Below are 24,182 nucleotides of genomic sequence, written 5' to 3'. Positions count from 1 at the left end.
CTCTTCTGTCTCGGTCCTCTCCAACACCATGCACTCCAATCGCCTCTCCTCTGGTTCTTCCCTCTCCTCTTCCCTTCCCCTCTGCCTAGCCTACCACCATCTGCCCACTCACCTGTCACCATGTCCCCTCTCCACTCAGCTCTCCCCTCTCCACTACTCTCACTGCCTATCCCACCCATTTCCTCTCCGTTCTGCCTCCCCTCACTCCAATCTCTGATATTCATCTTCCTCTTCTTTCACTCCTGTCTCCCTCCACATTCTCATGTCCTGTTCCTTCTTCTCTCTCAATCCCCCTTGTCAATGTACCCTTCTCCCTTTCATCCCATTCCCACGCTCCCCTCCTCTTCCCTCTGTCCCCGGTGTCCTCCCCTCCTGGCTTTCTGTCTGCTCTCTGCCCATCTCCCCCTCCTCTCCCCTCCTCTCTGCAGGTGTCAGCTCTCACTGCGCTGGCACCCCTCACCTGCCATTCTTCCCTCTCCTTCCCCCACCTCCCTCCTTTCCACTCCAGTCTCCCGCTTCTCTGGTACTCTCCTTCCCTCTCCCCTTCCCGGTCTCATTTCTCTCCAGCCTCCTTTCTCATCTCATTTTCCACCCCCTCCCTTCCCTTCTTCTCTCAGGCCCGTCTCTCTCCCTCCCCCACTCTTACCTCTTTATCACCTTCCCTCCTCTTCCCCTAGCTTTCCTCTTTCTACCACCTCTTGCTCCCCTTCTCCTCTCTGGCCCTCTCAATTCCTCTCTTCACTCTACTACATTCTATTCTCTCCCTCTACTCCCCATCCCTTTTCTCCCGTCCCTCTGCACTTTCCCTCTTCCTGTCCCCATCTCCTCCCACACCTGCCCTCTCCCCACCTCCTTTTCTACCCTATCCAATTCCCCCCATATCCGACCTTCCAGCCCCATATGTGGCCTGTCACAGGCACAAAACCTAGTCAGGGTGTTTCCACAGTCCTTCTGTCTTGCTGGCCTACAGCAGCCAGTGAGTTTAGAATGCTACAGGTCCACACAGTGATGTGACGAGGAAAGACATCAGGTTTTGATCCTGTGAGTGCAGGCTCTTGTAATGAGACCTCAGATACTTTCAGCCAACACTAATAAAGAACCAGGTGTGGCAGCACGCGCCTATAATACCAATACTCAGAAGGCTGAGGCAGGAGCTTTGACTAGGCTGAGATTTATAACATAACTCTTGTCTCAAAAAACCCAAGGACTTGGGGTGAGGCTCAGTGGTGGGACACTGGCCTAGGATGCACAAAGTCTTAGGTTTGGTCTCTAGCAGAGAAGAAAACTAACTTCATGTTAAATGTTGCCACTTACTGCTATGTCTGTTGGTGCTGGCCTGCAATCTCAGCACTTGGGAACCTGAGAGATTTTAAGTTTATGGCTACCCTGAATAACTTAGTGGACTCTGTCTTAAAGGAGCTAGAATGCCAGTTAAGAGACTAGCTTACAGCGTTGCTAACCAAGCCTGATGACCTGAATTCAATCTCTGGAACCCACGTGGTGTGAAGACTCTGGCAAGCCTGTCCTTTGAGCTCCAGGTGTGTGCCATGTGTACTACGCACACAGTAAATGTAATGTGAAAATTTTGCTTTTTGAGATGGGGTTTCTCTATGTAGTCCTGGCTCTCCTGGAACTCGCTTTGTAGACCAGGCTGGCTTTAACTCAGAGACCTGCCTGCCTCTGATTCCAGACTGCTGGGATTAAAGATGTGTACCACTTGGGGCTGGAGAGACGGTTCAGTGGTTAAGAGCACTGACTGCTCTTCCAGAGAGAGGTCCTGAGTTCAATTCCTAGCAACCACATGGTGGCTCACAGCCATCTGTAATGGGATCTTGGTGCCTTCTTCTGGTGTACAGGCAGAACACTACATAATAAATAAATAAATAAATAAATAAATAAATAAATAAATAAATATCTTTAAAAAAAAAAAAAAGATGTGAACCACTGGGGCTGAAGAGATGGCTCAGTGGTTAAGAGCATGAACTGCTCTTCCAGAGGTCCTGAGTTCAAATCCCAGTAACCACATGGTGGCTCACAACCACCTGTAATGGGATCTGATGTCCTCCTCCTCTGGTGTGTCTGATGACAGCTACAGTGTACTTATATATAATAAATAAATCTTTTAAAAAAAAAAAAAAGATGTGTATCACCACACCTGGCTTAATTTTAAATTTGTTTACAAAGAGGCCTAGTGATAGAACTCTGGCAGAAGGCTTACTTACCACATGTAAAGCCTAGGTTGAATTTCTAGCATCACAAAAAACCCAAAACCTTAAGGGCTGGTGAGAGGGCTCAACGTGGTGCCTGCTACAAGCCGAATGATCTGAGTTCAATGCCAGGGACCTCCCCCACCTCGGCCCCTCCCCCACACATGCAAGCACCAAATTACTAAGTTCCCAACAAAAGCCCTGTTTGTTCACGCGGGATGGTGAGGACCTGGAACTGGACACTGACTGGACTGCATCATGGACTCAGGTGTGCAACTGTGGTGCCTCTGCTTCCTCATCTCTAAAGATGGCGCCAACACATCCACAAGCTTTTCCCCAGGGCTGCAGATGAGTGTGCATGCAAATGCCTCATCTAGTTCCTAGTCTAGAGCAAAAAAAGGAACACTAGTTCTCCTGAGGCCCGGCTGAGGCTGTGTCCCTGCTGTTCTGAGGCTGCCACCAGTCTGTGCATCTTCCTTTGAGAAATGAAGAGCAACCCAGATCCTTAGAAGTGCCCTCCAGGTTCTCATCTAGGAACCAGCCTGTGCTTGAGCTTCCAAACAAGCTGGGACAGCTGCCGCTCTGCCCCCTGGTGGTCGGAAGTGTTTACATCAAGTCTTTAAAACTAAAGGCCTCCAGGGTGCCCAGAGCAGCTCCCCTCTCCCTTCTCCCCAGAGTCACCCCAGAGTCCCAGACGCTGTAGGACCAGAAGTGTGGTCCAGTTTGCCCTCTGTTCACCTTTCAATGATTTTATTAGTATGGTCACAAGTTTGACACCTACATGTCGCCATTAACAGAGCTGACGACAAATATTGGAAATAAGTGAATTACTGAAGTATGGCAAGATTTAAAATGTCAACTTGGAGTGATCATGCAAGCCCATGCATTGGTGCCTGCGCCCTAATTGCAGGACCCACTCTGCTCATCCTCATGGCTCTGTACCCTCAGCGGGGTTGGGGTAGGGCCACCCTGCCTTTTCGCAGATCCAGAATTTTAAGGGCAAGTGTGGAGCCTTCCTTGGAGCATGGTCGCCATGCCTGGTTTCTGCTTGGGGTAAAACTGTGGCTATTGCTAGTATGAGCCGCAGGATTCCCAGGGCTTGTGCTAACAGAGTGTTCTCGTGTCCCTGCAAAAGGCCTCCAGGCAGTTTTGCATCTGTGTTTCCTCCTGGGGAGTCTAGAAGTGAGGTGCACAGTCTTCCAGCATGCTGTCAGTGATGTAGCTGGACCCAAGGTGGGACTCGTAGTAATTCTTTTCATCAAAGGTATTAACAGTCCAACTAACAACCTGGATTCCTTTGGCTGACCACTTCTTCAAATAGTCCCTGGAGAAAAGGGGAAACGGGTGGTGTTAGATTGAACAGCTGTCCCTGGAACTGAGAGCTCAGAGCATGTGAGTGTCAATGGTTCCCTAAGAGCCCAGCTGGCCTCCCACTGCAGTCAGAAGGCTGGGAAGCAGGTGTGGCCTGTGTATGCCTGCTTTACATTGTCCCAGCTCAAACAGGTCACGCTCACCAATCTGTCTGTTCATCCCATACTGCCCGCTTCTCTCTGTGCTGCAGAAGCCTCCCTCTCAGGCCACCAGAACAAGCTCCTCCACAACGTACTGACGAGCTCTCCGTCCTCCACTCCTGGGTAAGAAGAGCACTCCAAGCTCTCCCTCAAGGCTTTCTTCCTTGCAGTTCATGGGCAGAGCTTAGTTTGCTCCCGCCCCATATCCTGGTGAACAGCTGCATAATTCCTGAAAGTGCACTGACTTTATCCCAGGTTATAAAATATAAAAGCAGTTGTTGGGACACAAACCAGACACACACCTTCAAACAGCAAGACTAGAACAATCACATTTTCTCACAGATTCACAGATTCACAGGTCCAACATGACTCAGTGACCTCCAGGCTCTCAGCCCACACTCCAGAAATGGTAATTTCTCAAGACAATGAGCTACCCTGATGTAGCTGAGACATCCTCAAGAAAGATGCCACATAACCATCTGTGAGGCCAGGGCAAAGAGACACAGGTGTGAGCTCCCACCCCCACCATGACTCCCACTTCCTCCTGTGGTCCCACAGCACTGGCCCCCCTGACAGCAGCAGGCCTGGATATCCTTTACCCACTGGATGATGGAGAGGCTGGAGGCTGACCCTGGGCCTTGGGCACACAGGGAGGCAGTCATCCTCCACTGCACCCCAGCTTCCTTCTTCACTTCTACTTTATGCTCTCACTCGAGCCCAGGCTGCCCGTGAACATGCAATCCTCCTGACCTAGCCTCCAGAGCTGCTTGGCTTTCAGACCTGTGCCATCATGGTAACAATTACTCCCCTCCTCCTTCCTTGGGATCCCCTCCCTGTCGAAGACTAGGTCAGAACCCAAGGTGTATGCACCGCTGTCCTCGAAGCTGTTGATGTCAGTGTCTTTCACTATTGTCCTCATCTTATTTGAGACAGGGTGTCTCAAAGAACCCGGATTTTGAAGCTCCAATTAGACTGATCCCCAGAATCTGCTGATTTAGCCTGAGCCCTGGGTTACACACATGCTACTGCACCAGTTTTTACATGGCTGCTATGAATCTGAAGTCAGGTCCCAATGCTTGCACAAGAAGCCCTTTACCCACTAAACCACTGGTAGCCCTCAGCTGTGGTTTTATATTTACCAGACTCAACACTGGACTAGTGTCCCTGTCCTATTAGACATGAACCTCCAGGAGGCAGAGAGCATGTCTTTGTTTCTTCACTCTCGTACCCTCGGTTTCCTCACGGAGCACCTGACAGCACTGTGGGCCACAACCAAATGGCTGCTAGAATGAGCAAGCGGGAAGTCATATGGATGTACAGTGTGGTCTACAGCTCTAAAGCTGCCAAAAGACAGCTCACAAGATGTCAGCAGGCAAGAGAACAGACAGGCTGTAGGAGACAAGCAGAAGGGAGGATGGGAGCTGGAAGGCTGTGCCCACATGCGGTTTCTGCTGAGGCGATTCCCTGCCCATCTACTTTCCCAAGGGAGTTAGCCAAAAGCAGTGCAATCCCGCTCTACCAACACTTCCATTTTCTTCTTAAAAATGCACTACAAAACTGCGCTGGGGCAGGATGGCATCAGTGCAGGCCTTAATCCCAGCACTCGCTGCAGAGGCAGAGGGAGAGGCACAGAGGCGCAGAGGCACAGAGGGGCAGAGGGGCAGAGGCAGAGGGAGAGGCAGAGGCAGAGGGAGAGGGAGAGGCAGAGGCAGATACATCTCTGAGTTTGAGGCCAGCCTGATCTACAGAGTGAGCTCCAGGACATGCAGAGATACACAGAGAAACCCTGTTTGATGAGGCTATGGTGGGCTATGATGCATCAGCTCTGCCATACACATTTACATGGACAGCAATAATTTACAGATATATTACATGATTAATATGTTCTAATTGTAATTGACTTTTAATATTTTATTTAAAGACTTATATATGGGGCTGGAGAGATGGCTCAGTGATTAAGAGCACCGACTGGTCTTCTACAGGTCCTGAGTTCAATTCCCAGCAACCCCATGGTGGCTCACAACCATCTGTAATGGAATTCGATGCTCTCTTCTGGTGTGTCTGAAGACAGCAACAGTGTACTTACATACATAAAATAAACAAACAAACAAACAAACAAAGACTTATTTTTTTATTATTATATTTATATGAGTACACTGTAGCTGTTTTCAGATACACCAGAAGAGGGCATCAGATCCCATTACTGATGGTTGTGAGCCACTATGTGGTTACGGGGAATTAAGCTCAGGACCTCTGGAAGAGCAATATACTGTAATATACTTTTAAAACATAGTAAAAAAAAATGCTTGTCATTCAAGAACCAGAGTTGGGTCTCTAGCACCCACATAAAAGCTGGGAAACATCGCAGCCCACCTACAGTTGCAGAGAAGATCCTGAGGAAATCTAGCTTTGCCACAGGACTAGCTGCATCAGTGAGTTTCAGGTGCTCACATACACACACACACACACACACTCACCACACATACAAGCAACCAACAGAAAACCTATAAAACTGAAGAGTGTCTGGTCAGCCTGCTGTGAATCAGTGAAAGACACCTGACATCTTCCCACGCACTTCCAGCAGCTGGCGCTCCTCTAACTTACCAGACCCAGGGGCATCTAAGAGTCGGAAACAACTCAGTCTGCCACTTCTTTAACACCTCCTTCCCAGAAAGAGCACCCAGGACATGTGAAGCCAAGAGACAAACACTTCTAACTTACGGGGAGACAAAATCCTTCTGCATGAGGAAGGCTGAAATCCCACACAGGTACCACAAGACATTGTGCATGCTCCAGTCAAGCAAGATGTCCAACACCACAAACACAGACTGCTTCCAAAAGACGCTGTAGCGAGGCTTCCCGTCTCCAGTGTGGCTCAGGCTCCAAGGCCTGTGAGTCAGGGCTGTGATTACCTTCTGATCTGTTTGTCTCATCTGAAAAGGAATTATGAACAAAAAAATGATCACCTCTTAAGTCTGTAACTTCTCAATATTTTAGATTAGCAAATATTCATTTGATGAGAGCCCTGTAGCGATCAAGTACACCATCTCTCACAAATCCTTTGAGAAACATAAAGTAGATGTAGGGGTGCAATATGCACTACAATTGAGTAGCTCTTCCTCACAGTCCTACAGAACTACAAACTCTATCAGACAGACAGAACCTGGCTGCGGAGGGTGCCCAGCCTCAGAGTGGGGGCAAGCAACAGGCCCTAGGTTTACTCAGAAACACACAGCAAGTGTGTGTGTGTGTGTGTGTGAGAGAGAGAGAGAGAGAGAGAGAGAGAGAGAGAGAGAGAGAGAGAGAGAGAGAGAATGAATGAATATATGCCAACCACAGGGTCAAGTTGTATTTGTCTGTCTAGGTTTCTTGAGACAGGGTCTTCTGTAGTTCAGGCTAGCCAATCACACTAGCCTCCTGCCTCAGGCTCCTGAAAGCTGGGAATTACAGATGTGCACCACCATGCCTAACTTTCAGAGCCACATTTTAATAATGCTATGAAGATATACTTTTATTTGAATTACTCAGATAGCACGTTAATTTAGAATTCAATGAGAACAGAGCCAGGATCATTTCAACAGACGCTGGTTAATTCGACCCTGTTATGGCAGGACTGCAGAGCTGTGGGGAGGGGACGGGAAGGGAGGGGAGTGGAGGGGAGGGGAGGGAAGTAAAGAAGAAGGGCTATGAGGAGATGGGGGAGGGCAGAGCAGGAATGGGGGAGGTACCTCAGCCTGTGCTTTCAGCTCCATGGGAGAGCATCACATACTGTAAAGGCCTCTGTGGTCAAATAAGCCTGGGAAGCCTGACCCCACATGTCTGTAAGCCACACGACTGCCACCCCAAAGGTCTGTACTGGCAGGCACTGTCCTGCTGCAAACATTTTTAATGTATTCTCTGTTGACCCTAGTGGAAGGATGCCACAGAACAACTCATTATTTTGGAAACTATTAAGTAAAAACAAAGATTTAATGATAGATTAGGAAGTGTCTTATTTATAGATGAATTCTAGATTCTGAATAAAATATTAACATTTCAAAACTTCCTAGTAAACTGACAAACCTGGCCAAGGACTACCAGGAGCCCACAAAAAAAAACTGCACAGCCCAGCATATGAAGTGTGCCTCCTGATGGGTATTCACTCCCACTATGACACGACCCTGCTAAGGACAATCAACCCTAACTGCACGAGTTCTCGTGTACTTCACCAGTTTTACAAGAAACAAAGTGAGGAATAGCATATAAAATCACACAAGTGTACAATACCAGACATGGTAAATGAAGAAACATAATTTCAGACCTCGAAACATAGCCCGGTGGCAGAGTGCTTGCCTAGCATGCATGAGGACCTAGCAATACACACGCATGCATATACACACATGCAGGTATACACACATGCACTTTCAGACACATACATCTGGGTTATCCAATAACCAGGGGTGGGGGGGAAGGTCAGAAAGACAGAAAAGAAGAGAAGGAAGCAAACTTGCAGATTTTAAGATTGAAAATGAATACCTTATTTGAATATTGATCAAATGAACATTTTTTAAAAACATAAATACCAATTTTTATTTGAAAAAAGTTAAAAGCATTTGTGGAGCTTGAGACATGAAAATTCTATTTTTCTGATCTTTGATGATCTGAAACTAAACAAGGGCTTACTGGGGAAGATCAGTGGGGAGAAACAAGCAAGATCATAGCTAAGGGGTTCGTGTAGTTACCATGTGGAACACCGTGTAAGAGGAGTTTTGTTGTTGTTTGAGACAGGCTTCATTTTACAGCCCAAGCAGATCTCAAACTCAAATCCTCCTGATTCAGTCTTCTAAGCGTTGGGATGTGTGTCTAGTCATTACGTCCCTCCCACAGTTCCTCACCCCACTATCTCCCAACCCCCAAAAGTTGTTTTTTAAAGTCATGTTTTACTGATACTTTTTGGGAAGTAAGGTGTGGACTCAGTTTACCAAGGAAACACAAGGAGCCTGTAAAGTGCCTGCCTAAGAGAAGCTCGAAGAGGGCTGTGCACATTAAAGAGCAGCAGGCGGGTGCCTCCTGGGACACGTCCCTGCTCTTAAAGGAAGAGCTCTTGACTGTGGCTGCATTCAGTTCAGTGTGACAATGGGCATCTCACAGAGTCCACTGATATTACCTCCAGCAACTAACCCAATGTAACACAGAAAGAAAGGTCTGACTTACTTTATAGATGACTTCCGGCAAGAATGAGCAGACCATACTGTTGTTGTACAGCTGGGGAAATTCCATGTATATATTCTTTAGAGCAGCAGAAGCCTGTACAATAGAGTCACATAGTTAAAATCTTCACTATTAATTATATTAATAATAATAATAATATATTAACTATATTAACTATTCGCATAGTTAAAATCTTGCTAAAAAGCTCCCTAAAAGGAAAATATTTCTAAAATTTAAAAATGTAAACTGCATTTTATACTCCCATTAAGTATAAGTCATAAAAATAATGAAAACGAATAAGTAAGAAAATATATGGTTAGTTCTAAAAATGATTAGCCTTACATAAGACATCTTTTTAAAATAGCAAAGTCCATGGAATGAACTGTACCATATCTGCATGGCCTTTGACATCGAAGAAGATGGTGAGGTTATGGCAGAGGCACTCTGTAACTGCTTCCCTCAGGGTGGGGATCCTTTCGTCAGGGAACTCATTTCTGCAAGAGGAGAAAGGAAGGAATGGCTCACATAGAGAAGAGAGAGCACAGGAAAAGAACGAGGGTTACTGGAATGGACATTTTACAAATGTCTCCCAAACATGCTGGCCAAGGATGCTTCCAACCACGGCCAGAAAGTTCACTATGCCACCTGCACCAAAGTACAACAGGGACAATAAAGCCCACGAAGGTGTCTCCACAAAAGTGGCAACATAGTATCCTGCTCTTCAGAGGGCAGACACAGCTGCCCGGGAAACTCAGGGACTTGATTTTAAGCTAATTTCTCCTTTTGTAGAGAAAAGACGTCTGTTTATTAGTTCGTACTGCTATGCAGGTGTTTGTCTAAGACAGAGGCTCTCCATGTGTGGGTGGTGACCCTTTCGGGAGTCACAGGAGCCCAAGACCATTGGAAAACACAGATACTTACATATGGTTCATAACTAGCAAAATTACTGTTATGAATAGCAATGAAGATAATTTGTGGTTGGGGTCACCACAACATGAGGAACTGTATTAAAAGGTCATGGCATTAGAAAGGTTGAGAATCACCAGTCTAAAAGAATATATATTCTGCTGAAGAAAATGAAGCTTAAGTGCCCCATACCCAATAAATCAGCCTTCCTCTCATGAAGGTTCACTGTACATGGTTTAATTTGTATTCATTCAACCTAATACTGTCAGATCTCAGCTTGAAAAAGCACATGGACGATGCACATCTTATGGGGAAATCACATGTCATCTGTGCTGATTGATGTTCACTCCATGGAGAGAGAGAGAGCCCTAGGCTTGCAGTCATCTCCTCACCACGCATGCACACATACCCCTACCTTATTTTGTTTTGCTGAGACACAACCTCATATGTAGCCCAGGCTGGCTGGAATTTCTGATCCTCTTGTCCAATAGTGGGATTATAGGCACAGGACACCACACCTAACTAGCTAGTGTTAAATGCCTATTTTCCGTGAAAGGTGGTTCTAAAAAAGGCCAAGTCCTTCATGTGGAGTCAGTCATTGAGAAGGCTATCTGTTATAACTGTAGAATCAGGAGTACGCATGTGAGGCTGGGGAGATGGCTCAGTGGTTAAGAACACTTGGCTACCCTGCCAGGGGACCCCAGCTTGATTCCTTGTTCCCAAGGAATGGCAGCTCGCAACTGTCTGCAACTCCAGTTCTAGAGGATTTACCCTCCTCTCGACTCCTTAAGCACCGCACTCACATGGTGCACAAACATTACATGCAAAACACACACACTCTCAAAAAAAATTCTCAAGTAGTTATGTGACGCATTAAGATAGCATAATACTATGCTTCTCCTTGTTTACAGATCCCAATGGTGATACCCACCATAAGCATTTTTTGCCGTGTTAACTTTAAGTCTGACATCTTCAAAAAAATTTTTATTACATTAATTCATTCATTTATTTCATTTTTTTTTTCCAAGAAAAGGGTTTTTCTGTATAAGGGCTCTGGCTGTTCTGGAACTAACTTTGTAGACCAGGCTGCCCTTGAACTCACAGAGATCTGCCTGCCTCTGCCTCCTAAGGCATGAGCCATCATACTTGGCTTTAAAAATTTTTTTTTTATTTATGATGGTCAAGGGTACATATGCATGGCACCTATGTGGAGGTCAGAGAAAAACTTCTGGAAATCAGTTCTCTGCTCCCACCATGCCATGGGCTCTGAGGCTCAGTTAGGCTCAGTGGTCAGCTCTCAGTGCCCTGAACCTGACATCCTCCTAGTGATTATTTGTTTGTAATATTAAAGCCAGCTGCACCTCAAACACAGAAGCAATGAAATGTCTGATCACAGGAAGAGCAATTTCATAAGTGGGCTCTGGAGTTTCGGGTTAGTGATACTCTTTAAGACCAGCATCCAAGTACAGTTGGCCTTGCTGACTTTAATTCTTTTAGGTCTGAATTTTCACGATTCGGGGTTAGACCTTCATCACTGTGTCAGACAATCAGCACTCAAGGAACACTGGACACTGACCAGGCAACAGACATGGCACTGATCACACCGAGCACACGTCTTTATTATCAAAGAAGACGGGCTGGAGAGATGGCTCAGAGAGTACTGATTGCTCTTCCACAGGACTCAAGATTGAGTCCTGCATAGCCACTCGCAAATGTCTGTAACTCCAGTCTTTAAGGTATTCAACAACCTCTTCTGACTTCTGTGGGCACCAGGCATACATGTGATAAGAGACATACACAGGCCAAACACCCATACACATAACAAACAAACAAATAAGTAAATAAATAAAGAAATCAATAAAAAAAGATAGGAGTGAAATCTAAACAACCCTATTTCACAATATATCATCTGGTGTTTCAATTGTCAGGGTGGAAAAGCTATCAGTGGTGGGAAGGGAGGGTTCAGTGACTCAGAATCAGACATGCTGAGTCAAAGGCAATGATTGGTGTGCAGTATTCAGAACAGAGCACTGGGTTTGTAAGAGAACCTTCTGGAACATCTTACGTACGTACACACACACACACACACACACACACAGATGACGTAAGTTTGATACCATTAGAGAACATCATATAGTTAGACATCTAAACACATTTCCCACTTTTACAGGGTTAAGACACATGAAGGACAACCAGAAACAGCATGGTGGGTTCATGTTTTTTCAACTGAAAGTGGAATATCAAGACTCTAATGTTGGTTCTTTTTTTTTTTTTTTTTTTTTTGGTTCTTTTTTCCAGAGCTGGGGACCGAACCCAGGGCCTTGCGCTTCCTAGGCAAGCGCTCTACCACTGAGCTAAATCCCCAACCCCCTAATGTTGGTTCTTATATGAACTTACTGTTGACTCTTGAGTAGATCATTAACTTTTCCAGAATTTTATGTAAGCAAATCAATGTAATTACCTATGGTTTTTAAGTGTAAATATTTATCTCCACTTAAGTAAACAAGCTGGTTCTTAAGTTGTGTAAACCATGCCAAGATCTTAACAGCCTTTGCACTGGACGATGCAGGAGAATACTGCTGTTGATGGGACAGTGCTACTTTGGAGTTTACGGGGATTCTTCTAGTCCTTACATTGTACGATTCCTCGGAAGTCTGCTGCAAGATCTAGTGAATTGGTTAATGATGGAATCATCATTTGACTAACTTAAAGAATGAGTTGGTGTATCTGGAACAAGAGCATTGACAAGCCACTGCTCTAAGCCTTTGACTCCAATTTAAAGGATGGCAGAAACTAATTTCAATTAGTGCCTAGAACATAGGCAGTACTGTCCTCAGAATGCTGCAGCAGCCGGGTACCCCACAGTGCAAATGGTAAAATGTACACACAATGCTTCTGCTGTTGCTGGTGTGTGCTTACCACTTAGGAATACGTTGAAATGAAAAAACTCTCCTGGAATAGACATACTTAGAAGGTGCCAGTGCCTACCTGTAGCCACCAGTGATGACTAAAGGACCTGCGTAATAATGTCAGTGACTCACCTGAGTCTGTGATTTGCTGCAGGATTAAGTTTCCTAACTTGTTCAAATGTCAGATCACATAGTCGGCCAGACCCGTCTGTTGTCCTATCTACTGTGTTATCGTGCATCAAGACAGGAACTCCATCAGAAGTAAACTCGATGTCCAGCTCCACACCTGTTGCTCCATTCTTAGCTGCCTTAACAAAAACATCAACAATATTAATGTCAACAGCTACAGATACCATTTTATATCTAAATCTGAAGGAAAAGCACATGGCTGCTGAAGTGGACAGCTGTCCTTACAGATTTCTGTCCCTTTCCTCCTCCAGGTCACTCCCCAGATGAACCTGTCTCCCATGGGGGTTAATGCTACCTCAGCCCCACACTCTTCAAGTCCTTAAAACGATCCAGTCCTGCTCTTTACACCATCCCAGCAGGAGAACAAGTTTTTTCTGGCTATGGTGGCTTTGATCACTTAGACAAACTCTACCCTTTGCCTACTTGGAAAGGCTGGTGACTGCTCTGTGTTCCCTGTTACTCAGCTATTTCACAATTCTGGTATAAACAAAATCAATCAGGATCGAGTCGGTTTAACCTCACCCTCTCTGACAAACACCAAGCAGATTCACCATGGTTATGTACTCTTCCTTAAGCATGAATTTCAAAGGTAATGAATTAGATTTTCCAGTCATATTCAAGGCTGGAGGCTTGTCTACTTTATTTTAATATTTCTCTACCTGCATGCTACAGTTATACAGCTACACATTCTTTAAGTTTCAGTCATGTGACCATGGAACCCCCTCGATCCCAATTCCATCTGTAGCTATGTCATGAGGATGAGTTTCTACGGACTCTAGCCTCAGCTTCTTCATTGAGATGGCATTTCTATGATGCCCCATAGAGTTGTGAGGGTGTGGAAACCATGCCTATAAGGAGCTTGGTACCCAGCTCAGAGTTGTCATTCCTCACAAGCTATTATGACAAGAAAGACAAGCGCAATGATCAATGATTCTAATAAAGCTCCCATCTATACCAGTGACAATGCCTTGTACTATTAAAGATTACAACCTTCTTAAGTTAAAGTTGAACACCACACAACATGGGTTATGTTTTATAACATAAATCACAACTCAGTGTACACCACAAATGTCTTTCCCTATAATAGAAATAATATCCTTATGTCTAGACATACTAGACATTTAACTGTACTTTTCTTCACTGGGGTTATTATTTGGTCTCAACGCAACAAGGTGAGACAGTATTTTAACAATAGTGCCAGCATGAATGAAAACGACTAACTTTTGTGTGCTTGTGCATTCTCTCTCTCCCTCCCCCACTTTCCCCTCTCCCACCCTCTCTCCTATACTGCTGGAGATCTGGCCTCACATCTTGCACCATCAGTACCATCAGTGACTTGTTCCCTCGGCCCTTGGCTTTTAGATACAGAATCTCACCATGTAGTCTGAAATTGTCTTGAACTCACAATCCTCCTGCCTCAGTCTCCTGAGGGCTGTGATTACACATGTTACCACTACACCTACTTTTTGTCTTTTAAACAATTTATTAAAACTAAACCAATCAAAAAACAAACAAAAACAAATCCACAAACCCTACAAAGTTATTCAGAAAACAGAGTTTCTGAGAGCACCCACAATTTGCCCTTGGCTCTAACAGGAAGATATCCAAGGGTGGACTCTTCCACGCAGGAGAAACAGCAAACACAAAGCAAAGGCCTCAGGTAGGAAGGAGACAATGAGGTAGAAAAAAAATCCTTACTGCTACCTAAGCCTACTCCCTTTCTTACAGTTAGTGTAGACTCATGCAAGCCTCAATGTTCAGCTTCCTCCTGTACTCACAATAAGTGCTCCTGATTCTGTGCACACGTGCATGCTCATGTGTGCGTGCGTGCGTGCGTGCGTGGGTGCGTGCGTGCGTGTGTGTGTGTGTGTGTTTTAGGCTGGATGCTGGTATCTAAGAAGCTGCACTGACCACCTGGCTAGCACAGTGAGAGCTGGCCTATATGAGGCCAGTGGCAAGCAGACTGATCAGCAGAACCTAACTAATCCTTTAACAGCAAACAGCTGCATTAGCCTTCTGGAGGCCAGGCTTCCGCCTGCACTCAGGTGAGAGAGTAAGTCAGTTGCCTGGGAGGAATTTGAAGCTGGATGTTCAAGTACGTAAAGCCTAGACAAACACTGGGTGACAGAAACAGAGAGCAGGGCCCTGAGAAAGGGGAAGAGAGAAAAAGTCGGGGCCTGGGAGGGCAGATCACAAAAGTGCAAAGACAGGAAGGCAGGAGAGAGTAAGGGGCTTAGGTTTTTTTTCTTATTGCAACCAGAGGCTTTTGTTGTTTTGTTTCGAAGAAAATTAAGAATATAATTTCCCCAGACAGGGTTTCCCTGCGTGACCCTGGCCAGGCAGGAACTTGTTATACACAACTACACTTGTTTCAAATGCACAGAAGCCACTTGCCTCTGTCTCCTTAGAGCCAGGATAAAGACCTGCACCACCACACCCGTTAGACTTTTTCTTTTTAAAGTCATCCTCAGTCCTGAGGGAGTGGACTGTGGGCATAATTGACACAGTTATATTTCTTTGCCATTATTTTTAATAGTGTATCTTTAAAAAATATTTTTTTGAAATTATTTTAATTAAAGTGTGTGTGTCTGTATGGGGTCTGTGCATGCCAGTGCAGGTCTCTATGGAAGCAGAGGTGGTGGAAGGAATCACGTGGAGCTAGAGTTATAAGCAGGTCCTCTGCAAGAGCAGAGCAAACTCACAGATCTGCCTGCCTCTGCTTCCAGAGCGCCAGGATTGATAGTGTGCGCCACCCCGCTGTTTTGTTTTTTTTTTTTTTAAATACATTCGTTTCACATTTAACTAGTTTTCTTTATGTAACTACCATATTTCCTTCCAGAGACTTATCAGTCCGTCAGTCAGAACAGTGTTGTAAAAGTCTGAGAATACAAATTTTGTGCTGCAAATATACAGAGGGAAGCAAAGGACAGAACAAAACCCAAATGGGATGGAAATCCTGACTTGTCAAGAGCTACAGTGGCACCTGGCTAAAGACGGTCGTTGCTAACGACGGTCCACAGTGGCCTGCCAGTCCAGCCAGCTGAACTGCCATCTCACTTCCTCTTCAGACCAGGAACCATCTGGTGCAATGCTGGAGACGATGCAGTTTCCCTACGATGTGTTCATCGTACAGAGAATCCTGCCCTACTTCCGTATGACGCAACACGATGACATAAGTGTATTCTCATCTCACATGTGAAGCTTCCTCACTCATCTTTAATGTGACTGACACCCAGGCAAACATAGTCTTGGCCGAATCCCACTGTCAACAAATACTCAGAAACACTCTGTGTGCTCAGTTAACTTGGAGTAGTCTTTAAGGCAATTCACATAAAGGTAAGCAGAAACGAAGCCAATGACCATCCTGTGCCTTCCTTCTTCTTCTGACAATGCACGTACATGTACTCTCCGCTAACTCAAAGGTTGTCCTCCTCCTGTCTTTCAGATTTAATTCTTTCACCTATTCCGGATGACAGCAAAGCCATCCCTAGATTCCCGGGAAACAGCTCCCACATGGAATCGCACTAGGCTTTGGTGTGTACAGACCAGTCTCTGTCTCCTGTCACCTCCTTCATAGACACCATTGTCCTTTTCACTTTACAACTTCATGGGGAAACTGAGGTTAGGGCTGAGACAAGGGTGCCCTACTTGCTCTGTATTTTCTTTGCTACAGCTAAAGGGGCAGAGAGCGTTGGGTAATAAACGAGTTACTTAAGTTGGACAAAGAAAATAGCGCACATTCAAATATCCTGGAAAATATTTTAATCTTTGTCAAAGAGCATCGAGTCGTCCAATCAGAAGGGCTTATTCTGGGAGGAGTTGTCTTGGAGTCACAGTTTCCCCCACCTAGTCTAGGTCTCAAAGAAATGAGAAGACCAGATATACAAGTGTCTAAAAGGTCAAATAGGATGGTGCGCGCCTTTAATCCTAGCACTAGGGAGGCACACAGACAGTTCCAGGACAGCCAAGGCTACTGAAACCTTGTCTCAAAAAACCAAACCAAACCAAAACAAAGCAAAACAAACAAACGAAAAAGGAATAAGAGCTGTAGCGTTTGCATATATCCCAGGAATGTCCTACTGTACCCCTCAAGTCAACTCTCAGAGTTCTAAAGCAAACTATGTAAGCACTTAAGGTGTGGCGTCACTCCACACACGCCTTTCTCGCTATTTTTGAATCTACAACTAAATCCACAGACCGCCAGGCCAACAGGTATGAAGGCTGACCGTAGTCCACAGAGGTGCATAATCCACTGAAATGCTCTTGCCGTGCAAGCTGACATTAATCTGAAAACAGAAGACTTCCAAGGGCAAAGGCTATTAAAATTCTCCCGGTGTCTTGTGGGAAAGGGAGGCAAATATTGACAGAGGTCTGGCTGGCAGGGTTGTTGACTATGATGAAGGTGTATTTGGAGAGAGGCAATAAAGATAAAATTCAAGTAATGTAGAGACAGAAAACACATCCTATGATAAGGGTGATTTAGATACTTTGCTAGGTGATGGTGGTGGATGTCTTTAGTCCCACCAGACGCAGGAGGAAAGGAGTTGAGGCCAGCCTGGTGAGTTCCAGGACAGCCAGGACTACAGAGACCCTACCTCAAAAAGAGAGAGAAAAATCCCATTTACTGACAAGAACCCATTTGACCTGGTTTATATCTTAGCTCATCCACACACTAGATTTTGCTCTGCTCCTCGTAGCCAGCACCAAATATAAGCTGTCGTGTTGTTACCTTACCACTCCAACTCATGCCTCACGTCAGGACATTTGCTCTGGCCATGGGCATCCTGGTACACTTCCCACTGATCCAACCTTGTAATTATTGCTCCAGTTCACACATATCTAGCTCGTAGAAAATATTTCTGCTACATATTGCACTGCCCCACCCTAAAGAGTAGCCTCATATGTTATCTCTCCCAACCCAGATGAAAGCCCTGTCAAAGGAGTCTTGTCTGGCTGCCATCCCAGCGTCTGGCACATACCAAGTTTTATAAGTACCCGCGGAATTCTAGAAATAGCTGAAGTGGGGAGGGTTGCGGGGTTGGGATGCGGAGGAGAGATGCCAGCGACGGTGCAGGCCCGAGGCATGCGCGGCGCTCACCTGCCGGATGGCCGCCAGCGTGTTCTCGGGCGCGTCGTGGCTGCCGCCGCGATGGGCGATGGCGGACACGCGGTCACGGGGCTTGAGCACCTGCAGGGCCCGGCGGGACGGCACCGGCTCGAAGCTGAAGAACCGCAGCAGGAGGTAGAGGCTGCCAGTGAGCACACAGGCGTTGAAGGGGCTGCGCGTCACCACCAGCAGCAGCACCAGCACGAAAGAGAAGGGGCCCAGGAGGCCGCCCTGGTCCTCCCACAGCCACATGCCGGCGCCTGCACCGGCACGGACCGGAGCCCCGGACCTGCCGGGCGACGCGTAGATGCTGAGGTACTGGCCACAGCCGGAACCCTCCGCTGGGAGGAGCGCTGCACAATGGCGGCGGCGGACCCATCTCGAGAAAGAGCCCGCCCCCCAGCCAATCAGAGTCCCGGAGCTCCAGCGTTGGGGAGCCGGAACCAGTGTCATGGCAACAGGGGCAGGCCCAGGCCCCAGGCCTGGGTTCCAAGGGCACTCAGGGTTGTGTGAAGTAAGGACAGGACTTCAACCCTGACCTTCAGACTCAGTAGAAGGAGGGAGATACTGCTAAGGTTTTTTTTTTTTTTTTTTTTTAGTGACCTTGTGTCTGACCTCGAGGAAACTAAAGGCTTGGTGATTTTAAAGGAACAAGATGCTTAACCTTCTTATTTAAGATGTGCCAATAGTGGGGTTGGGAATTTAGCTCAGTGGTAGAGCGCTTGCCTCAGTGCTGGCACAAGCCCTGAGTTCGGTCCCCAGCTCTGAAAAAAAAAAAAAAAAAAAAAAAAGATGTGCCAATAGTGTTTCTAGAGTTCTGGGTCAGAGCCAGGGCCTGTAATAAGCTAGGTTTACCCTGGAGCTGTAATAAGCTATACTCAATGAACCAATCAAATGGTAAAACGCAGAGAAATGAACACACCAGGAAGAAGTCTAGTGAAACACACACACACCCAAGTCAGTTTTCAGGATTCTGACAGGAGGTGTAGGTCTAAACAGAGGGTAAGAGGCATGCTTAGCTAAGAAGCCGCCCATCATTGATCACTTAGTTCCAGTCTGTTCCTGGACCTTCAGAACCGTTTGAACTTACAGAAAAGATAGGTTCCTTTCCAGGCTGGCCACAAAATCAGAAAATTCCAATTGCCTGGGGTCCATGCCTCAAAATAATACCAAGAAGGGAGACTTACAAGTGTCTCTTTGGAATATCTTCATTCCTGCAAGGGCTGTTCCACTGAAAGGAAAATTATACAGATTTAAGGTTTAAAAATATGAAGTTAAAAGAATTTTCAGACTCAGGGCTAAACACTGTGAAAAGCAAGTCCAGGCAGCCCCGCCCTGCCGCTAGGACTAACAGACCATAAAGATAAAGAAAAGGAATGCAGGAACCAGCCTGAGTTATCAGGACTGACTCTAACCATCTGGCAGAAGGGCATCTCCCCCAGCTTACTCAGAGTCACACCTTAACCAGATGTCCTTCAAACCCTGATACGCCCCTAGCTCCTAAAATCCTGTACGCTCCAGTCAATACGTACTCTCCTGCTGTGCTGTAATTTCACTGCCATGTTTAAATGAGCCAATCACCTATAGCCGCGCCAGAAATTAGCCAATTGTGTGTAACCACGCCAAACCCCCTAGCCTTCCCTATATAAACCCCTGACTTTTGAGCTTCGGGGTCGACACCTCTGTCTCCTGCGCAGGATACGTGTCGACCCGGAGATCCCCGTAATAGATCTCCGTAATAAACCTCGCCTTTGCTTATTACATCCAAAATGGTCTCTCTGTGTCTGGGGTCCGCGATTTCCCAAGACTTGAGTAAGGGTCTCTCTTCGGGGATCTTTCAGTTCTTCCCAGCGTGCCTGGAGAACCACCTTAAATCTCATTTATTAGGCTGGAGAGCTGGTTCAATTGGGAGTGCTGGCTGTTCTTCCAGAGGAACTGAGTTCAATCCCAGCATCCACATGGTAGCTCATTTAACTCCAGGTGCTCCCTATTCTGGCCACTGTGGACTCTGTATGTTGTATTTTATTTAAAAAAAAAAGAAAGAAAGAAAAGAGGACAGGTAGGATATGTTTTAGTAGAGGCATGCATGGTATGGCATGGTGAGGTTGAAGGGGGTTCCTCTGAGAAGGGGGTGCCTCTGCAGGTCCATGCTGAGATATCCCTTCCCTCTGAGGTACCAGTCATATGATGGTTATAGTATGGAAAAGAGTTTATTTAGGGCGTGGGGAGGGAAGTTGAGGGAATAGAGGCAGAGAAAGGCAGAAGGGGAGGGGGAAAAGAGGGGGAGAGGAGAGGCCCACTAGGAACATGTGGAGAAGGGGTGGGGAGAGGAGGGAGAGAGGCAGGGAGGGGAGAGAGAGAGAGAGAGAGAGAGAGAGAGAGGAGAGGAGGAGGAAGAAGGAGGAGGAGGGAGAGGAGGGGGAGGAGGAAGAGGAGGAAGAGGAGGAGGAGCAGGGAGTGAGAGAGTAAGAGGATAAGAAGATAAGAATGAGGAGGGACAGTCCTTTTTATAGTGAGTTGGGCACACCTGGCTGTTGCCAGGTAACTGCAGAGTGAAGCCTAGAAGGAATGCAAACACTGTCCATATGTGATGCATAAACACACAGGCATACAAACACACACACATAAAATAAAAATGTAAAAATACCTAGTTTATTGGAAAAAAAGAAAAAAGAAAAAGGGTAGGAAAAAAATTCTTAGAACTACTTAAATGTAGGGAGATCCACTAAAAGACACAGATACAGCTACAGTAAGACGCAGTAAACGCCCAATAAACTCCGGCTCGGCTTCCTATTGGCTGGTCCTGAAACTCTTCCCTGTGGTGAAGGAGAATCCTGTTTTCACCTGTTTTCTCTGAAAAGAATCAAGTGGCAGCTCACGGGGCACAGTGTCTCAGGCCCACATGCCACTGCCACTCCCAGTAGGGGTGGTTCTGCTAACCCTTAACACTCGGCTCTCTGCCAGGCAGGTCTTGCGCCGACAAGCACCACATACGCACTTGTTTTACAGTGGCCTTACTTGAGATAGGCATCCTATCAGGAGACTGGTTTCTATTGACTTTAGACGGCTTTTCCTGGCACAATCCAACTATAAACCTGAAAGGAATTTGGATGGGCTCCCATTTTACTGATGAAGAAAGAAAGTAGGGGGAGTAAAGGAGCAAGTGTGATACGAAGCCTCTTCAGTCACTTGCAGCTGCGGTGAAAACCAAACCAAACCAAAACAAACAACCACAGCTCCTTCCCCTTTCTGGAGCCAGTTCTGAGTGACGTTAGCCCAGGAATGCATATTTGGATCTCTCCAAATACAATGTTCCAATGTGGAGGCAGTTTCATTTCTTTTGTTTTTGAGACAGGAGCCCACTCCGAGCCCTGGCAACCATGGAACTTTTTCTGTAGACCAGGTTGGTATCAAACTTAAAGAAGCTTACCTGCCCCTCTGACTTTAGAGTGCTGGGATAGAAGGCCTATGCCGCTAAGCCTTGCAAATAGATCAGGACAAAGAAAGTTATAAATCCAGGCATGTTTGTGTTGACCATGGAAGCACAAGCCTTAAATCCCGGCAGAAGCAAACTCATCTTTTGTTCATGGCCAGGGCTACGCAGTGAGGCCCTTTCCAAACAGATGAACAATAGCAACAAGGGTATTTTAAAAATACTTTAGGGGCTGGAGAGATGGCTGAAGACAGCGACAGTGTACTCATATAAAATAAATAAAAATATTAAAAAAATTGAGAGCACCAAAATAAATGAAAAAAAAATACTTTAGTGGGAACTTTTTCTTTTTTCTTTTTTTCGGAGCTGGGGACCGAACTCAGGGCCTTGCGTTTGCTAGGCAAGCACTCTACCACTGAGCTAAATCCCCAACCCCTTTTAGTGGAAACTTTAAGTGGTCAGTTTCACCAGGCCATACAATCTTATCTGTAGGCCTCAAGTGTTATCTGTTAGCTTTCTTTTTTTTTTTTTTTTTTTGGTTTTTTTTTTCGGAGCTGGGGACCGAACCCAGGGCTCCGAACCCAGGGCCTTGCGCTTCCTAGGTAAGCGCTCTACCGCTGAGCTAAATCCCCAGCCCCATCTGTTAGCTTTCTTAAATAGGGTTTCGTTAATACATTCTCTCTCTCTTTTAAAAGGTTTATTTATTTAATGTATATGAGTCCACTGTAGCTGTCTTCAGACACACCAGAAGAGGGCATCACATTACAGATGGTTTTGAGCCACTATGTGGTTGCTGGGAATTGAACTCAGGACCTCTGGAAGAGCAGCCGGTGCTCTTAACCTTTGAGCCACCTCTTCCAGCTCCAAGTTAATTCATTCTAAAGGTCTTTTGTTTGTTCATTTGTTTCTTTAATGTTTGTCAGGGTGTTAGGCCTGACTCAGCACTGGGCAAGGAAGCTTTGGGGAGCTCAAGATAGCCCAAGAGAAACTGTAACTGAGAGACTGTCCCTTGGCATGGTGACACACACTTTTAATAGCAACATTTGAAACAGAGGCAGGTAGATCTCTGAGTTTGAGCTCTAAGATAGCTAACGCTGTTCACAGAGAAATCCTGTCTTGAAAAACCAAAACCAATCAAACAACCAAGAAAGAAAGAAAAGAAACTGTCATTGTCAGTCAATCAGCTGTAGCATGCAGTTTCTTTCTAGGAATTCCCCTTTATATGACCTTTCTGAAGTAAAAGAGGAGACCAGAGATGGGGGAGGGGAGATTCTCAAGTCCTTAATTCTTATTCTGTGAAAGTAAGACTATGTCTTTCCCCTTCCTTGATCACTATGAGTAGAAATGCATCTGTCTCTTGTCATTTATCCGTTTTCCCTCCTATTTCAGGAACAAAATCCACTGGATTCAGGATAACCATAGACTCTCCAAAGATGACTCCTTCATATTCTTTCTGTCTGTATCTCTCTGCTTTCATCTGTCTGTCTGTCTGTGTCTCTCTCTCTTTCTCTGTGCGTGTGTGTGTGTGTGTGTGTGTGTGTGTGTGTGTGTGTACGTGTACTGGCATGCAGATGTTTGTACCTGCATGTGGAGGTCACAGCACATCACTGGGTGTTGGGAGCGATGCCCTTGGAGCCCTCCATTATTATTATTATTATTATTATTATTATTATAACTAAGTATGGTTCTAACCATACTGCCGCAGACTGGGTGGCACTCCTTCCCTCTTGCTCTCTTTAGAGCAAGAAATGCCCCTTCTAGATTCAGCCTTACCCACGCCCCCGAAGAGACTACAGAGTTCAGGGCAGGTGAAAAAGATAAATAGAACTCTAAAAGAGACCTTGACAAAATTGGCCTTAGGGACCAGCGGGGGAGACTGGACAGTCCTCCTTCCTTCCTGACCCTTTCGGCCTCTCTTGAGAGGTGGAGCCACCGAGCTGACACTGAAGGGAGGTTCTCCTTAAGCAAAATCTAAGTCCAGAGAGACAGCCGGTAACAGACCACTGCCCCTCTGCTTGCCTTTCTGTTTCATAGGCACAAGGCTTGCACTTAGTTTTGCGATGGCTTTTTCATCCCAAGAAAGCTTCCTGGGTTAGCTGTGTGACTGAATGCTACTTGTCACCTGATCTGGTTGTTCCACCAGCTCTCAACGGGCCACCCTCTAGCTTTCTTGCCTGGCCCCTTTCCCCTGTTCTTAAGAATTTTATCACCTAATACACTGTGTTGTTTGACTTACAATACCCCCCGTCCTGCTAATAATATACATGTCCCAGATTCCCGTTGTGAAGGTTCTAATTCTAAAACAAGGGGATGGTGCATCCCCCTAAATATTAAATTTACCTCTGCGGTTTGAAACCTGGATTGGACACGTGGATATACTTGGGGTCTTAGAAAGTTTCAATCAGGTGCTGATACAGGGATTATATTTACCATAAAATTGTTAAAAGAGCCTGGACATTCCTACTCCTCGGCTTCTGGGCACTGATCCAAAGAAGGAGCCCAGGGAGGCACTGAACACGGCGCAGGGCACATGCCGGGCTTCATCTACAGCCTGCATTCCCCCCAGAAGAGCTGTTTGCTCAAAGAATTGCACTGCTTCGAGTCCATTGCCATCGCACAGGAAGAATTGAAAGCTCTACCACCCACTCCAGGACGCTGAGATATGTATTCTTCCACAATGCCACACCTTTCGTAGGATTTGACTTTCTGGATAACTCAATTATGATTGTT

General features: G+C 46.0%; 1 protein-coding gene across 1 annotated transcript; it reads right to left on the bottom strand.

Annotated features, from left to right (window-relative positions):
* Positions 1–2,935: 2,935 nt before the first annotated feature.
* Gde1 (glycerophosphodiester phosphodiesterase 1) lies at positions 2,936–18,386 on the bottom strand. Its single transcript, XM_032892806.1, has 6 exons — positions 18,011–18,386; positions 12,856–13,031; positions 9,297–9,402; positions 8,912–9,004; positions 6,440–6,651; positions 2,936–3,531 (listed from the first exon to the last, which is right to left on the bottom strand). The coding sequence occupies exons 1-6, from the start codon at positions 18,269–18,271 to the stop codon at positions 3,384–3,386; spliced, it is 996 nt and encodes a 331-aa protein (XP_032748697.1). The 5' UTR covers positions 18,272–18,386; the 3' UTR covers positions 2,936–3,383.
* Positions 18,387–24,182: the final 5,796 nt, after the last annotated feature.

Source organism: Rattus rattus, chromosome 2, assembly GCF_011064425.1.
Source record: "Rattus rattus isolate New Zealand chromosome 2, Rrattus_CSIRO_v1, whole genome shotgun sequence".
Classification (NCBI taxonomy): domain Eukaryota; kingdom Metazoa; phylum Chordata; class Mammalia; order Rodentia; family Muridae; genus Rattus; species Rattus rattus.
The sequence above is the reverse complement of the archived record's forward strand: the minus strand, read 5'-3'. Positions and strand labels throughout refer to the sequence as shown.